At 26.6% G+C, this 15382-nt stretch overlaps 1 protein-coding gene across 5 annotated transcripts; it reads right to left on the bottom strand.

The window, feature by feature from the left end:
- Window positions 1-484: 484 nt before the first annotated feature.
- LOC128958762 (neuron navigator 2-like) lies at window positions 485-12561 on the bottom strand. Of its 5 annotated transcripts, none has more exons than XM_054304684.1 (8): window positions 12484-12561; window positions 4139-5821; window positions 3380-3494; window positions 3039-3270; window positions 1500-2862; window positions 1146-1426; window positions 778-1088; window positions 485-639 (listed from the first exon to the last, which is right to left on the bottom strand). In XM_054304684.1, the coding sequence occupies exons 2-8, from the start codon at window positions 5815-5817 to the stop codon at window positions 517-519; spliced, it is 4104 nt and encodes a 1367-aa protein (XP_054160659.1). In that variant the 5' UTR covers window positions 5818-5821; window positions 12484-12561; the 3' UTR covers window positions 485-516. The 5 variants fall into 5 exon arrangements, with proteins under 5 accessions (XP_054160659.1, XP_054160657.1, XP_054160662.1 ...); XM_054304682.1 differs by lacking the exon at window positions 12484-12561 and adding an exon at window positions 9823-9896; XM_054304687.1 differs by lacking the exon at window positions 12484-12561 and adding an exon at window positions 9823-9896 and having other exon boundaries at window positions 3102-3270.
- Window positions 12562-15382: the final 2821 nt, after the last annotated feature.

Here is a 15382-nt window from a genome sequence, read left to right as displayed (position 1 = left end):
TATTTAAGTTTATTTTTAATTAAAAAATCAATGATTCAATTCATTGTTTCAAAATATAATATTAATTATTGCTTATAAATACCAAATACTGAATATAAATATAGTATATCATTATTAATAGAAATTTTTATTTATGTAAAATTAATTTTATTAATTAAATTCTTTATTTTTATTATATAAATTATTTGTCACAAAATATACAAAACAATAAAAATATCGACATAAAAAGTTAATATAAAATTTTTGTATAATATATAATAAATAGTTACATATATTAAGTTATTTATTTATATAAATTTAATGTAAAAAATTTGCTTAAATTAATATATTAAAAATGTCTATTTATATAAATTCACTTATTCTTTGTCACTGTTTGTATAATAATTTATATATCATATAAAAAAGCCATTGACTTAGAAATATGTTAACAAATTTATTTTTTAAAAACCCATATAAAATGTGCAATAAATATACTGTACTGTAGTGTAAATATAAAATTATTATTTGTTAATTGATTTAAGTGCCCATAAGAGACGTTATATCATTATTATTATTATTATTGTTTTTATTGATAGACTGATTTTGTTGACTAGAATTGGAATAATTAGCTGCTTCTTGGAGTTTCATCAACATATTTGACTGAAATATAAAAATATCATTATTTTTATAAAATAATTAATTAAAATAATATACATTTATTATACTGTATATATAATGTTGATAACTATAAATATTATATTCAATATATAAAATATAACAAATCAATTGAATACATACGAGTGCATCATTTGAATTGGTGTTTAAATTATTGAGTTTTTCGTTACAGTTGTTTAGTTGAGTTCCTTCAATGTTGACATCTATGGCGCGTAATCTTCGCAAATGTTTAACCCAATCAATGGCCGAAATCCACGGATATGTTTCAATGATCCAATCAGTTGGATCAACAAATGCATTTCGTTTGCCATACATTTGAATACCGTCGCGTATGGCAGCAATCAAGTATGGAATAATTGATGAGTTCCAGAGATCAGTGAACCATATTTGAGAGCCATTGATATCCATTGGACATGAAAAGAAAATTCGAGGACCTAATAAGCAAATATAAATTTTTAGATATGAAACTAATTTATAAATAAAAATCATACCAATTGTGTTATCAGGTGAGGCATGTTTTTCAATAAATTCATTTAAATGAATCCATAATTTGGATATCCATTCAATAACATTATTGAGATCCGAATCTATAATCATGTTATTTGAGGTCAATTTTACTTCAGTTTCAATGAGTTTTCGTTTGAGATGACGACCCAGAAAACCTTTGACGGGTTCCGAATGATTATCGTATAAAACCCATTGAAAGTTATTATTTATTTGGAGATCATTTGATGACAAAGTTGTCTGATTCATTGTGCCGATTATATATGGACTAATCAAATCAATGATAATATTCAATCAATAAAAATAAAAATAGTTATATGAAATATATTATCTAAATTTACCATTTGGTGTGAGTTATATTGAGTGAACCATTAAATACTTCAGCAATGGATACATAATGCAAATCATCTAAAACAATAACAGTCGGTAAATGAATAGACAGTGCATCCGATTCGCACTGTTCGGCAACACTCGACAAATATGCCCGAAGTTTTTTAGCTGACTTGTGATCAACACTAAAGGTTGCAATCGATCCTTCCGGACAACACTTGATAGTAGTTCCCGGACTTCTCGTTTCAGCTGCTCGTCTAATAGCAAGATATTCGGCCAATTTATAGGCTAAATGAGTTTTTCCCGTACGATTCGTACCGTACAATATAATGCATTTGTGATCATTAAGTAGTCCTATATATTGATTGATAAATGATTTTGGAGTCAAAGTATCAAATACTAGTGAATCGTTTGCTGACTTAAATTGAAGATAAATGCGATTATCATTCACTATATACTCGAATGGAAGTATTTCTGGATTAAACTTTTTTAGTGATTGTAACTTATTGTCGATATTTCTTTGTAATCTTTCTGCTCCCAATTGATAACAGGCCAATACATCAATTGTCAATCCTAATCCACAATTTGAATCAATACGAGTGATATGCTCTTTGAATGCATTTTTAATCATCAAATCAAGCTGATCCCAAGTTGTTTTAAATGTCACCATCATTGACGAAATGGTGTGTGTACCAGAATTTATAGTAACAATTTTAGAACCATTATTGACATCCATTTCAAGACTTTCCAAACTATTAGCTATATTGTCATCAAATGATTTCTTTTGATGATTTAAAGGCAAACTACCATTTGTCGAGCTTTGGACACAAATAGCAGATGTCATTGAACTGAGTGAAGAAGCCAATGATTTGGAAGTAACTAATCGGTTGAGTCTATCGTTGTCCTGTTTTAGAGCTAACATCTCAGCTCTCATTTGTTTAACGGTTTGCTTGAGACTCTCCAACTGATGTGCTGATGATAATGACTCGAGTCTCAGATCTGTAACAATCATATCCTTTTCTCTTAAAGCACTCTTCAGTACCTGTATGTCATCCGAATCCAATTCATTGCTGTTTGAACTGCCATCTGATTGGAATGGATGGGAACATATAAGTGGTGAATTGGGCACAGAGTTGTAATCGCCTTCAATGCCAATGTCAGCGTCAGACAGAGTATCCCTTTTGGTTAATGACTTATTCTTTTTAAATGCTTTCGAGAATGAACTCCTTAACCATCCAGAAGTAGGAGTTGTCATTGTTTTTGCTGTTTTGGGTTTTTTCTTTGACTTCAAAGGTGATAGCAAACCGTCGACAACACTAGACATACTTGACAACGACTCAGTTGATAATTGACGAGACATTTGAGAATATGAGTCTAATTATTAATTAATAAAATTAATATTTATAAGATATTTATAAAATATAATACATAAATTAAAAAAAAACATTGTAATTAAAAGTAAAAATAAAACAAATTTATTAAACATTCAAAAATAACGGAAACCAAGTTTAAACAAAATGCTATTAGTAGTCAAAAGTTTCAGATCTAACCCTTATTATCGTTAGTATATGAAAATGTATGCTGTCTTATAAGTGTTGTTTTAACTTTAGTACTTAAATGTTTTGCATCACAACTGTCCACAAATCCATGTTTCCTCAGCTTCTCGATTGTGGCCCTCAAACGAATCAACTCATTATCCTTTAGTTCTGCAGATGCACTCATCTGCTGTAATCTCTGTGTCATAGACGACAATGATTGCTCAAATGCCGACACCATATGTGCCTTTAATATGCAATAAAATTTCATATTAAAAATTATTAATAAAATTAGATTTTTGTATTTTTCAATATTTCAATTAAAAATAAAAATGTGTTGAAAAAATAATGTATACATTAGTTGCCAATTGTTGTGTATAAGTAGCGATCTTGTCGTGAGACAGATCCAACTCACGCCTCAAACGTCTCATTTCTTGTGTAGTCTTGTTATTCATTTGATTAATTAAACTCCTAATATAACACAATTCATATATATTTTTATCAATATTACTGTATAATACTATATAATAATATAAGATAATTATATTTTTATCAATTAAAAGCAATCCATTCTATAATTAAATATAAAATACTGGTATTTAGCTAAAGGTTTTATTATTCTTACAATAATTATAACATTTACGGTACTATAACGTCAATAAATTAAGTTAATATTACCGGTAATATACTTAATAAAAAATAAATATTTTGCTAAATTACCGCTTAAATAGTAAAATAAAGGTTAATATTGTACTATAGGTTAGAAATTACAAGTTTTTATTCCTTTAATATAATTTCAAGTGTACTCCCATTACCTTAATATTATCATATATACCGATCACTGATAAAGATTATCTAAAATTACATTATTTTCATGATTTTACCTCCCAGTCATATAAATTCATGATATAAATTGTAATTTTACAACAAATATATAAAATATATGAACAAAATATTAAAGATTTTGAAAGTATTAGCGGTTTTAAGACTGGATTTTAAATTTATTAATAGAAAACCTTTATATGTTTAAAGCTTTTGGTTGAATCAACAAATGAATGATAAGATTGATATATTACCGGTAATAATAAGTTTTGTTAAAAATATTATGTACTCACCTATCGGTGTCATTATAGGGTCGATGTGTTGGACTCATATAATCGGTTTTTGTTGACAATAACTTATTTCTATTGAGTACAGTATAGCTATCAGTTTCAGTAATATATCCGTTATTAGAACCGACAGAAGAATAACAGGTTCGGTATGAATTAGGACGAGTCATACGGGACTTATTATTGACTTGAGTACAGTCACTCATATAACCGATTTCAATGGTCGAGTAGTTATTGGGATATCTATTGTAAGAGTTAGTATTGGTTGGCTTTGGACTATTAGTTCTTAGTATTGCTAATTGGGAAGTCCTCATGAGTGGTGCCATTGGTTTAATGTTGACCAGATCTGCTTCAATATCACTACTTCCAGCTGACTCTTCCTCGTGAGAGAGATCTTGTATTGCATTTTCAGGTGACTCTTGTTGTAAATGCTGACCATTCAACTGATTCTCGTTTATATTGACTTTAACTTTATTTTTATCTTCTGTTCGTTTAATATAATGTTTCTTAAGATTACCCGTTGAATCAATGGTATCGTTGGATTTGTTTATCAGTTTTGCTGTGCGGTTGTCATCTAAGTTATCATTCTTGGAGTGGCGTCTGTTCTGTTCTCTGGCCATAATGGGTGACACCATAGCAATGGTTGGTTCGGGCTTTGAATGGTATGATTGTTGTTGTGAGACCTTATTAAAAGTGGTCTTCAATTTGTTGTTATGACTAGAAGTGCTTTGATTATTGTTCATTGAGTGGCTCGGCTCGTGACCCGAGCACTGGCCATCAAATTTACGATTAGTGCCGACTGTTTCCTCACAAACAGACATTTTAGACACTGCTTTCACTTGAGGAGTAGGTTTGGCCAAACAAGGCAGTGATGTATTGGATGTCGACTGATAGCTGGATGTCATAGTCTTTGCCAGTGATGATGATGTGTCTAATATACTGGACGTCGGTCTACTCGATGGCCTCTGAATGCGTCTCTGCATTACTGGTATGGAAGCCGTCGGTGCCGATGATCGACCAGTTTTGCCGATATTATCACAAATGGTTAACGTTTCGTTGCTTTTCTTCAATACATTATTACTATTAATATTATTATTATTATTATTATTATAACTGAATTGGTTTGCATTCAATCCATTGTTTATGGAGTCTATGAGAGACAGAGTATTGACTTTAGTTTTGCACAAACTCTGTGTCACAGATGTCTTAGCCCTACAACTGTTGGTACCAATGGTGACACCAGTAGTGCCCTCTAAACCACAAAGACTGGCACTCGAGTCACTTTTGGCTGAACTACAGCCCGAAGAACTGCTTGTTCTCTTCGAGACAGTTGTATCGGACCTATTGATGGTGACAACACTTGACGATCCATTGTCTGGTTGGCTGACATTTGTTACTATTTGTTGATTAACTTTACTTCTGTATTGTTTAATCTTATCGACAATTGTCTGCTGTGACTGATTAGCTGCTGATGTCTTGTTTCTCAATACAACACTTGTCTTTGCGCTAACATTTGGCACTGATTTCTGAGGTATAGATGATGCGAACGATGGACGGGGAGGTCGGATACCTTTGGCTGGAATCGCACTGATCGGTGGACCACTTGATTGCGATATTTGAGGTATCATTTTGTTTGACGGCACAGGAGGTGATGGCCAACACTGACCTGATATTTGGCACGACATGAGTCTTATATATATATTAATATATAAAGAGATATTTAAACAGTTTTATTAAAAATTTATATAAACTTTAAAATAAAGTAATCTTTAAAATATTAAACATTTCTTGTTTGACAAAACAATAATATCCTATAATTTCATCAATTGATAAATATTGAAATTCATAGCAAAACAAGTCACAGATTTGATACATTCAGATAAAAGTCGAGATATAAATAATTTAATGAAACTCAGCCAACAATTTGAAGCAAAACTTAAGTCTATTGTCTGTAAATCTCATTTTTGGATCAAAAGTTTTGATACATTTAATGATATCAATTTTCAGACAACTTTCAAATGTTAATTTAAAAAACAATTTCACTCATTGTTAACATAACTTATTGACGATAAAATTAATATCAAGGAAATAAACTTATATATGATTTTTATAATACCTATATAAATAAAATTATCATAATATAAATATTATTAATAATATATTTGAAGTGGTGTAGTGTAGATGTAGGTAAAATTATAATCAATAAAAATAAGCAACAAAATAGGTATAATAAACGATGCTCTTTATAATTGAATTAATGAATATACAATATAAGTAATATACATTTATTATTATACTGTATGTATAATAAATTTTAATATAACATATATCATTATTTTAGGTATAGTATTATAGTACTGTATATACTATACATTTGCTTTTTCAATAAAGATTATTTTTAAAAATAAATATAAACTATCCAATGGTTTTTCTAGATTTTAAACTTTTATAGTATAAAATAACAACATTCAAAAAATCAGTTCATAAATCAATATTTTCATGAAATAAAATATTTATTATGTAGATGAAAACAACTACAGTTTTATTTTTTGAAAAATGTCAAACTATAGCAAAAAAGCAATTTTTCTCTAAAAAACAACAACTAAAGTGATGGCAAAACATTTTTTTTTGTGAATAATATGAGAACAATATTTTACATTTAAAATTGCACTTTAAAAGGACGTATAGTTTTCACTTATATAATATAATACAATAAAAATTTCAAAATACTTGTTTAAATAGTTTTTACAAAAATTTGAGTCAAATAAGACTTAAATGAAGTGATGAGGAAAGTCAGTGCATGACTACACTTAAGCTTTACATTTTGGTTGGCTTTCCTTCAAGTGATGCTATATTTGTCTAGTTTTGTGGTACATGTGCTGTGCTATGAGGCTGTGCTTTCAAAACCATCGGAATGGAGGCACGAGAGACATGAGGTGCCGTTAATTTAAATATTACTATTTAGCTATATATATATATAGTATGCATACATAAGCTTTATTATATATAGTTCACTATGAAAATGTTGAGCACGTGTAGCATCACTGCGGGGAGAGAATTGTGGAGGCAATAGGATGAGCACCACTAACATTGACAGTCATCAAAATATATGATACAATCGACACAAGAGATGCCTAAGCCTTGAGAAAGTCATAGTATTATACAAAAAGCAGAAACAGACAGTTAATCAATGATATGAACACATAAACTAGTGCTTAGGATTCAAGTAAACAAAACATCATATTTTGCCTTAAATTCATTCATTTCAAGTACTTCTTCACTGACAGATTGCATACAAATGTTTGTATGATTTTAGAGTAAACTTATTTAAAAACATTTCACTAATACAACTGATATTCATTAAAACTATAGATTAGAAATATACACAATATATTAATAATTAAAAACTATAATCATTAATATATTTGTTATTATAATAAAAATTAATCGATATTTTATGACAAACATGTCTAAAAAAAGTTACAAATGAAAGACATGACAATTATGAGGTGATGCCAGCAATGATAGGCAATAAGGACTCACCCCTTAATGCTGGAGTCAATACCATAAAGTTTTCCAAATTGTTATTACGTATAACATCTGTAATGATTATCACTGGACACTAGTATTGACACTAATGGTCACCTAATAGTCAGGTTATATCACCACAAATATTAGATATATAGCATATTGGGGTGATATTTAGGGTCTGTCTAATAAAGTAAATCACAAAACCATGTTTAATGGTAACGCCTGTCACTAATAGGCAACTTGTGGTAAAACTTTAAGCTAACACTAACGAGAAAATAACATACTTTCAGTGAAAATATGGTGTAAATATTGGGAAGAAAAATGAGTTTAAAGGAAATAAATGTCAAACTTTGAGACTAAAACAAAAACAATTGATTGGAGGCCTCAAACAAATGGCAAAGAGTTGATGGGCAGGACTATCACTATTGTCAAAGCAACTGCTTTTACCATCAATTACCACAACTTAAGAACACATCAAAAGACAAGCGGAAGCTATGAAGTAAATGAATGAATGAATAAGTGAGTGACTGAGTGGGTGAGTGACTGAGTGGGTGAGTGAGTGAGTGAGTGAGTGAGTGAGTGAGTGAGTGAGTGAGTGAGTGAGTCATCAGCAAACCGTTGAAGCTGTGGATACTTGGATAACAGGTTTTTGTTAAATGAGCTGATGATGAGTTGACTATCATTAAAATAGTGGCAAAATCTGATGTCAAATAGCGGTGAAGTTATTATTTATATATTGTGTATATTATAGCCTTTAGTTTATATACTTTTGAAATTATAGCCCTCAGACACTGTGCTTGTTATACAATAACGACTTTACAAGAACTTGAGGTTCAGTCAAAAGCAAAGAACTAGAGAGAGGTTAGAGAGAAATGATATAATGAAACAATCATTTAGATTATTGTTAGTCACTATATATTTTCAAGTGTTGGGGTCTGAGGGGGGTTGGGTTATGCGGTCTGGGATATAATAATATTGATTTCATATCTACTTATAAGACTGAAAACTATATTTAATTGCCTCCCAGGCATTAAACTAAAATTGTCATTTACTATACAATATATTAGTGTAAACGTAAAAGACCGGAATAATAGTGAGTTCATGACTTGCCAGGTATAGGTTAGGTTAGATTATATAATTTTTGTCATCACTAACTACCCTTCCAAAGTCAATGCCAATACCCTATTCAATGATCCCCAAAGACTAGGAATAATTTCCTAAATCCTCTGAGTCTATATGTATTGAAACTAATAAATTTTTAGACCTAATCGTCGTTTTAGTAGATTTTCTATTGAAAGTGAATCACTACAGAGATAGAGAAAGAAAGAAAGAAAGAAAGAGAGAGAGAGAGAGAGAGAGAGAGAGAGAGAGAGCTAGTGATGCAAAAGTACAAAAAATGTTAGCTCTAGAAGAAAATCACAACTCATTGAACATAAGGGCAGAGAAAACGAGTGATAATAAGTAAAGGAATGACAGTAGACTTAGAAGACAACAATAAGTTCTTCAGACACTATCACATCATCACTCATTGTTATGGCACTGGTATTCAATGTGAAGCCAATGTGAAGTCTTACAGATGTTGTGAATTGCAATGAAATGATGAGGAAATTCAATACTTGCCTCAAAAGCGTCTATTCTTATAGTGGTATACAGTGTATGACCGTAAGTCTCAGTCACTCATTATGAAGCACTTGAATAGACATTTGATTTCTATCAATACTATTGTTCATAATTGTATCGTTATATATAATATTGGATTATAGATTACATTATATTACATCAAAATCATATACAGAAGATATATGCACTGTATATACGGTATATCAATGGATTTTTACTCAATATTTAATAAATAAAAATAACATTTACTTTAAATTTATAGCTTCCTTCACACTTTTGTTTATATACTTTACACACACACACACACACACACATATATATATATATATATATATATATATATATATATACAGCGTGTATATAAAGCGTGTATTATTTTTGCAATATATAAATACACAATATTTGCGGATCAAATCTATTTTTGTACAAAAGGGTAAAGAACTCTATTATATAAATTTATATTATATTAGACTAATAATAGATTAATAATAATAATAAAAATTGTTTTCCTAATTATAGACAGTTAGATACATACATACTGTGATTTTTGTAGTTTATTATTGCACATACAATCTGTTTAATATAATCGGTATTTACAACATTTAAAATATATATTTGCATCAAAAATTTGTTCATAAAATATACAAACAAATGATTTATTTGAATATTTAATGTCAATTAGACACACAGTTTATCAAATAGACAATGTATAGTTGATTGATTAACTTTTATAGACCAACTTTACTGATAAAAAGGTTTACGCATTTATTTATCCATTCAATTTTCATTCACATAACTTATTGAAAGTCAATTTTGTTGAAATATATTTTTGCTTCAAAATACAATTTAATCAGAAAAAAAACTTTTTTTTAACCATAACATTAAACAGAACACATAACATAACATATATCAAAACATATCAAAAATATATATTTTATTGTATACTCCGTTGACTTTGTTATCAAATCAAAAACTGTTACAACAAAATATTTTTGTGTCACATATATAAAAGTATATAAAAACTAAAAATATTTAACTATTTGTGAGAATTGAGAGAATTTGAATGATTTGTGTATTGAATATAACGACAATTGTCTATCATTTGCAATCAAAAGTCACAATATATTAGACTGAATGCTGAGTCGCCTCAATGCGTGTAATGGTATGACTAATATTATTGATATTATTTCCATCGCAGCCCTAATACCTATAGACTTTCAATATATACTTAAATCACCCGCACGTTGTATGGCACACAGCACCGCACCGATACCACCACTACCACCACCAACGTCGTGGCACTTGTAGGGCTTAAATAGGAAAAACTATTAAATAGTAAAACAGTAGTTTTCCTATTGAGAGGTTAGGCATAGGCATGCCTTCACATACATATTGAATAAGCCAACTAAGCATTTGCTGATTCATTGAATACCATCATTTAAGCGCCGGTCCCCCGATATATTAGTCATACACTAACACATACTCATACATAGATTGTATCAAATAAACTGATATTAAAACTAAGACAAATAGTGAACTTTAAAAAATATCCAAAATGAGAAATTTCACTATCAATAAAATTGATTGACAGTTAAATATGTTAATCATAACTATTTGAAGTGACATCAAATGTCTAATTAGATTATAAGTGTTTGCTTCAAATATTACATATAAAAAATTGACTATTTTTACTATTGTTATTCAAAAATCTCTAAATATTATTGAAAACATTTCTATTGAAATATTATGTATAATCAAAATATTTTGCGTAATTTTCTGTAAAATGCTTTTTATTATATTATAAAATTATAAAATGAAAGTTTTTTTAATACATTTAGAAAAATTGTAATATTATAGCAATTTTTGTATTGTATTTTATTTTTATACAGTAAGCCTAAACACCAGATGCTTTAATATAAAAATAAAATTTATATAATTTATTGTGTTTTAGTTGGAATAATAATAATTTTTTAACAATAAAGTTATATAATTTATTATTGAAACCACTCTGAATCTATTTATAATATGATAAGTTATCATTGATAACTATAAAATATACACACAATATAAATAATATTTATTAAAACAAAAGTGTACATGTTAGTTTTAGCTAATTACATTTTCAGATGTTTATAATTTATTTTTATAAATAAACATGTATTTTTTGTCAATAATTTTATTAAAAATTATACACTTTACTATGATATAATAAGTAATAATTTTATTTGTAATATGATAATCACTTTAATTATCATTATATAAAAACAAAAATATTTATATTTTTAGGTTATCTAATTAAATGAGTTTTTTAAGCATTTAGTTAATAAACTGATAATTTATGTTAATATATAATTTATGAGTGTTTGTAATTAATCAAATATTTAATAAATTAATGCTTAATTTTGATTTTGTCTTTAATTTTCAATCAATAACTAATACTAGTTTAATAAACTAAATACTCTATTTATGTATTATATATTAATAGTATATATAATTATAATGATAAAATAATAATATTATTATTTTCAAACATATTTAATTGACACTATCTAAAATAATAATTGTACTATTAATAAATTTATAGATATAATAAATCTAACTTATAAATTTAAATTATTATTTAAATAAATAAACCTTTTTTTGCAAATTTAATTTTTTGATAAAATATAAATAAAATTTTGAATTTATTCACATAAGTAAAAAATACATTAATTAAAAATATAAATTAGTGTCATTCAAAATATTATTTTTATTTAATATACTAGTATAGAAAAAAATAAAAGATGAAAATTATTTTTCAACTCTACGTGAATACATAAAATGCCTTAATTTTTGTCACATTTTAGATGTAATAATATTTTAATTAATACAATAATTATGTGGTTAATATGTTGCTATTAGCTATCTAGTTAAAATTAATTGCAAATTATTAGATTTCATATATATAAATACTGTATATATAACATAATTAATAATAAAGTAATATACAATATTTTATTTAGAAAACATTAAAAAATTCTATATTTATTTTAATTTTTGAAATTAATCTATACATAAATTCTAATAATTTATTTATATTATAAAATTATTATTGAAAATTAAATTTAATTAAATATAATTTTAAAATTATAAAATATATTAATTTATGTTTCATGAAAATAAAATATTTGAGATAAGTTTATAAAATTAAAAATGTTTACCTTTTTTTTGCAGAAAAATATGAAATAACATTAGAAATCGATTGTAGAATTAGTGAATATTTTTTGTCCGATAATTTATTTTAGGTCCGATGTCTGAAAACATTAACAGATGAATAAAAATTGTTTATATTATTTATATGGCACTCACTGTTTGGACAGTAAAGTAAAGTACATCAAAAATTTGTGTTATTTTTATAATACTCTTTTAAGTGGGAAGAGTCGGCAAATGAAGAATATATGAAAAACTAAGAAATATATACAACAACTCCTTCTCTAAGTCACCATTACTTGAGATATAACTTATAGCTTAGCTCTGAATTATTCATATCTATTAGCTTCTGGCGGTATTTACTTTACTACCGATGTATTTATAATCTAATACTTGTAGTAAACATAACAGAAAAATAATATCTAAATACTCGAAACTTTTTATGCCTTATTTATTTCGGATACTTTTATAATATAAATACACAAAAGTTTAATACCTTTAATAAAAAGTATTGAAAAGTTTACACATCTTATCACACAACACTTTATTTATATTAGAGATGTATCGGTGCGATCCAACTATAAGTGCCAAATAGCTATATATATACCGGTATATGAAGTTAATATAACTAATGGAGCGATGGTTTGGATCTCTATTTATACGACAATTTTATTTTTGGCGAACAGATTCTGGGATTTACATTCACTTCATTGTATAAGACATATCATATACAGTACTGTACACTGAAAGTGCATATGTGTTGTGTTTATGCCACCAAATGTCTTAGTCGGCACTCAATCGTGTCGATCAAACAGTCAGGTATTGTCTATACGCCGACTCTCTAACAGCTCTCTCTCTCTCTCTCTCTCTCTCTCTCTCTCTCTCTCTCTCTCTCTCTCTCTCTCTCTCTATTTACTGTAAATTGTGTTTGATTAGGGTTTTACTCTCAGAAATTGCAATCGTGTCTCAAAACGATTAAGTTTATAACTATATGAATAAATGACTTATATTCGGTTTTATTGTTATTTTTTGTGTTCAATACACATATAATACTGTATAATATAACCAATAGCTATAAGAAAAGCTGTATTTTTTTGTTATATAATATAATTTGCTTTTAATGAGAACTAATGTGAAATATATGGCAAACACATATAACATACTGTACTATTAATATATCTATACTCTATGTAATGAACAGTATATTCACAATTCAATACATGTTTCAACAGTTTGATGACTGTTAATGACATTTGGTTTATCCAGTATTTTAATTTTCAAGTTTATGTTTTAAAACACCTCATATTATTTATTTCATATATCCATTCTGTTTATTTATATAGGATTTTATAATGTGTTAAAATAACGTGTGCTTTATTTTGTTGAATCATTTATAAAAACATTATTTTAATGGTTTGTAAAACTATAGACACTATATTAGGCAATTTATAACCATAAAAATTATACCGGATAAACATTTGAACACAATAACAACAACAATTATTTTTTTTAAAATTAAACTTTTGTTGCTTAAAGTATTTTTAACATTTTAACCACACTTTAATGAACACGAAATAAAAACATAAATTATTGTCGATTCACTAAATTAGTGGTAAAAAATTTAAATTAATTAATCATTTAGAGACTTAAGATCCATGAATTTACTGTTACTAAATGTCTAAATTTAACAATTAAAAAAGTTTATTATGATAATAAAAAATAAAATTGTATTTAAAATAAACATAGCTACTGAAACAATTTCTGTTAAAAAATAAAGTATATTTAAAGTATAATTTGATATTTTTATTTTGACAATTTTGTGGTTACAATATCATATTACATTACTTCCTCTTAATATATACAGTCATTGAACAAAAATTCAAAGTCACAAAATTTTTGATGTACAAGAAATTAGAAACATTATCCTATCAATCATTGTTAGTCCTGTAATAATGTTTCAAAAACTAATAAACCAGTGGTCACTGAATTTGTCAATATGTTGATGAATCTTATATTAATATTTATATACGGTTTACACATTTATATTAATATCAAGCTTTTATTTCACTCGTATTACTCTTATATGCTATTAATGTAATAGTAAATTATTATATATAATTATTTAATAATATCTAATAATAATAATTTTTATATATTATTCTAGATATTACTTTTATTCTTACTTTTTATTACTTTTCTATATAATTACATTAGACAGTCAGTCAATCGGATAATTATATTGTATTATATTACACTAATAATAATATATTTTTATTTATATTCATAACATTTATGTAATTTAATACAAAAGTTAACAACTAATGTAAATAAAAGTAATAAATGATTTTTAACAAATATTTTGTTGTATACCTGTTTTTTATGACAAGTATGGTTATCAACGTCTAGTTTCAACTATAATGTGTCGAGTTTTTGGATTTAAAAATTGGTCTTCAATTTAGACCTATGACCTCATTATAAATTATATACAATTTCTATTTAAATAAATGGTATTAAATGTTAAACAATTACTTTTATAACATTAATTTATGCTAATTTATAATACTCTAGATAAATCTAATTTATTAATATACTATTATTAATTATTTGTATATGATTTTTAAAAAATTGTTTTTGTATCTATTACCAAGAATCTAAAGTATGAATTTGTTAATATAACTTAATTTAAACCATTAGAAGAATTATATTTATTTTTATTATTTTGGTTAATACTGATTTTTAAATAAATAAATAAATATATATATACTGTATATATAACGTATCTAAAAAATACGTTAGGAATATAACGACAAGTAAATAAATAATTTAAATTATACTCACTTTTAAAGAGAATTACATAAAATGTAAAATATATTTTGTATAAAATCATACATTAAATTATTTTCAAAGCTA

This window comes from Oppia nitens, unplaced genomic scaffold, assembly GCF_028296485.1.
Source record: "Oppia nitens isolate AA-2021 unplaced genomic scaffold, nextdenovo-longstitch-racon4-pilon3 scaffold3_pilon_pilon_pilon, whole genome shotgun sequence".
In the NCBI taxonomy this organism is placed as follows: Eukaryota; Metazoa; Arthropoda; class Arachnida; order Sarcoptiformes; family Oppiidae; genus Oppia; species Oppia nitens.
The sequence above is the reverse complement of the archived record's forward strand: the minus strand, read 5'-3'. Positions and strand labels throughout refer to the sequence as shown.

Coding starts and splice junctions, on each gene's coding strand:
- LOC128958762 (XM_054304682.1), bottom strand. CDS start 9,851: ATGTGCAATAATAAACTACAAAAATCACA. Junction 2,863..3,038: donor ATATACTAACGATAATAAGG/GTTAGATCTGAA, acceptor ATTAATAATTAG/ACTCATATTCTCAAATGTCT. Junction 1,427..1,499: donor AATATAACTCACACCAAATG/GTAAATTTAGAT, acceptor TGATTTGATTAG/TCCATATATAATCGGCACAA.